This window comes from Austrofundulus limnaeus, unplaced genomic scaffold, assembly GCF_001266775.1.
Source record: "Austrofundulus limnaeus strain Quisiro unplaced genomic scaffold, Austrofundulus_limnaeus-1.0 Scaffold707, whole genome shotgun sequence".
In the NCBI taxonomy this organism is placed as follows: domain Eukaryota; kingdom Metazoa; phylum Chordata; class Actinopteri; order Cyprinodontiformes; family Rivulidae; genus Austrofundulus; species Austrofundulus limnaeus.
In genome coordinates, this window is record NW_013953109.1 from 196,461 (window position 1) to 199,917 (window position 3,457).

At 43.1% G+C, this 3,457-nt stretch overlaps 1 protein-coding gene across 1 annotated transcript in view; it reads right to left on the reverse strand.

Annotated features, from left to right (window-relative positions):
* The window catches only part of LOC106532013 (protein turtle homolog B), a gene marked incomplete at its 5' end in the record, with an annotated part of 20,318 nt that extends 17,086 nt beyond the window's left edge, over nucleotides 1-3,232 (reverse strand). The window contains 2 exon segments of the mRNA XM_014027995.1: nucleotides 965-2,599; nucleotides 3,187-3,232. Of these exon segments, the coding sequence (XP_013883449.1) occupies nucleotides 965-2,599; nucleotides 3,187-3,232 (1,681 nt within the window).
* Nucleotides 3,233-3,457: the final 225 nt, after the last annotated feature.

Genomic DNA, 3,457 nt, shown 5'->3' on the forward strand with positions numbered 1-3,457 from the left:
ATTTTAAAATGCTTATTTCAGAACCGCATCTGAGACCACCTGCGCCCGCGCAGCGCGCGGGGGGTGGGGGGGTGTACGGTGCGCAGCACTGTGTCTTCTGAATAAATGAAAATGCTGGCCTGCTAAAAATGACAGATTTTCTTTTCTGGATCTCTGACAGACGGACTTCAATCTCTGAACTCGTAAAGTTTTTCTTTTTAATTATCGCTGTCATTTTTCATGAATGGACACTTCCTTGTATCTGAGGCAGGAAACACAGCCTTATATGGTGTTTTTGGGGTGGTAATTATACTAATCTCCTCTCGCGTGCACGAGCAGCTGGATATGAACAGGTGGAATTTACGCAGCTCATTTACACACTTTTCTGAAGATAGAAGAGTTTGTTGAACCTGATGTGACATGTTCGTACGAACCCTTCATACGAACAAAAGTAAGAGAAATTTAGAAAAAGAATGCGCACATGTTCTTGCATGAGGCCCATTGTTTCTTATTCAAACTGTAGCTCTAAAGGTATGAAATGAAATCTGTAAAAACAAAACATTATTTTTCAAATGACGCACATATCTATATTTTTGTTTTACATTGTGATATTTTCATTTAAGAAGTGTTTCTTTTCTGGGCAATCAACTTAGAACAGTGCTTCATGAATTCAGTGGAATCCACAAACCACAATGAACATCTAAATGTCTGACAATAAAAGCAGCATTGACCCTCCCTAAAGTTACACTGACAACTCCCAGGACTTTAATGAATGATAATACACAACAGGTTCTTTGAAACCAATTAGTGTTCACAAGACACACAAGCTAAACTACAAACTAACTAGCTAGGAGATAATTTTTAAAAAGAGTGGATATAAATCTTGGAAAACCCAAAATGTAAGAGCAACTTCCCACATCAAAGCATAATGAAGTAAGGCAGATGAAACAAATGGCATCCCTCTCTGCATGCCTAACAGACCTACCCTGAAGCTGATAACTGGGGTGGAGAGGGCTCAGATGGAAGAATCTCCTCCTCAGTCCTCCTCTGAGTCTGCATCTGCCCAAATATGTTGCTGCTTTCCATCAGGGGTGATGGGGACTGGGAAGCTGGATAGCTGGTTGCAGAGGTGGCAAAAGTCATGTGGGAACGATAGCTGGGGCTAGTTCTCCTGCTACCTTGACCTAGAGCAGGTGAAGAGGATGGGGATGATCTCCTTGAGAAGCTGGCTGTGGAAGGAGGGAGGAGGGTAATCTCAGATATATCTGGGGGTATTGAAGATTGCACAATGCTGGCACGGGGCCTAGGGCGTACTGCAATCTCTGGGGAACCCTCTTGAGAGGTAAGAGGGCTTTGAGTGAGGGGTGAAAGTCGAGAAGGCTGGAGAACCACCTGATGCATGCCAGAATCCATTCTACGAGTCTGCCTGGGACTGAAATGAGGGGTAGTTTCAAACCACCGTGTATCCAGGCTACTGAATGTGTTAGGAACAATATGAGCCATCGGATCTGTGTAAGGCAAAACAGGCACACCCATACCATGACCTGCATGTCTTAGCTGCCCTAAATGTGCCTCTTGCATAGCTAAATGCTTGGCTGGGGAGCCACGAGGCTTGGCCTTGCTGGGTGACTTGCTTGGGTGGCTCTTTGGGGCCTCTAGTGGCAGGACAGCTGGGTAGGTGGGCATTGGAAGGGAAGAGGATGGGAAAGCACTAAGAGGACGAATATGAGGTGGGGAGGGATAGGGACGGTCATGACAAAGGTGTATAGGGGGATGAGGTGGAAAAATGAACTGAGGACCTTCAAGACTTGAAAAGGTGAAATCTAGTCCCTGCCAAATTTCTGGTGAGTGAGAAGAGGAGGTGAGTGTCAGTGGAAGTGGGAAACTGGAAACAGCATATTGTGAAAAGTCCCCCTCTCCCATTTCCTCAGGAATAATGGGGTGTGCAAAAGGACCCTCAGCAAGGTATGGTGGAGAAGACATGACAGACCTCAGTGGGCTGTTATCCGGCATGTAAAAGGGAGGCGGGGGATCATGTTCTCCAGTGGGCCCTAGATAGCCATAGAAAGCTCTGTGTTGTAGAGCGCCTCGGATCTGCCCTGTGGCGTGGAGCTGACTGCTCTCCATGATGGTCATACCTTCAAACGGCCTGTGGAAACGAGGGCTGTAGGCTGGAGGCTGAAGGTAGGATTCCTGACTAGAGATTGGGGATATCTGGTAAAGTCGGAGTGGAGCCATAACTGGCGGAAGAGGCCTGGGATCGTCGTTTTCGTCATCTGACTGACGGAATTCTGGATAGAGGTCGGATTCTTCCACAAAGGGAAAGCCCTCAATTCGTCGAGGTTTGACAAACATTTTTGCATCAGTGGGATCAATGACAAATCGTCCATCTGGGCCTCGGCTGATGAGTTCAATTGGAGTTGTTGCTTCAGCTTCATGTTTTGACTTGTACCTCTTGCTTGTTATTGCTCTTCTAGTTTTCTTGTACAAAGATAATTCCTCCTTCTTCCCTGGACTTGGGGGTGGTTTTCTCACATGCTGGTCATGACTGTCTTCAGATGATTCTGATAAGGACGCTTTTGAATGAATGCTTTCTGGACTCATCTTTCCTGAGGATGACCTTTTTAAGAGAAAATAAAGAAATAAATGAAAATTTTAATCAAAGAGCAAGTAGTTTGCACAAAATGTTGCACATGGGGAACTAACACCTGAAATATTGACAGTAAAAGTGGAAACACAAGAATTTGAATAAAAAAAATCTTGATGTTCTTTAAAGGCAATGCCAATTACACTGCAAATAATGACACATTTGCAATATTCAAATTAGCAACATTGCAAATGACTTAGTAGAAAAACTTTTTGAACAAGAGGACAGTGCCTCAACTCTGTAGCTCAGAGAGTGGATCAGGAAGTCCAGCTATAAAGAAGCATACATTCCAACCAAGRACAACCCAACCCTCTAGTGGTGAATGAAGGACACACTGTCAATGTTATCAGCTTTAGCTGTGAAGTTTTTGTGTCCAAAAAATACTGTGCAAATGTGGCTAATTTGCATTACTAAAGTACACCAGTTTCAGGAAGTCGTAAAGCAACACTTTCTGATCAGATTAAGAAATTACTAAAATTGATTCGTTTTTTGAGATCTAATGATGAGCTTCTTTAAAGTAAACCTAAGTAGAGCTTCTGTGTTATGGAAAGGTTACTCACGGTGTTTCCATGCTTTTTCTGCAGTGGGTTATGGAAAGAGGGGGGTCTGCAGAAAAGAGAAAGAGAAGACTATTATTGTGTTTCAGAAAAATTAAAATCTGGTGGTCCTAAAAGTAACACTGAAAGTCTTTTAATTGCAATGACAGGACAGTGGCTGGATAGAATAAAAATTAATTTTCAGCCATGTCACAATGCTCATTTAGGAATACATACATACATACATACGTCTATATATACATATACATATATATATATATACATATACACACAC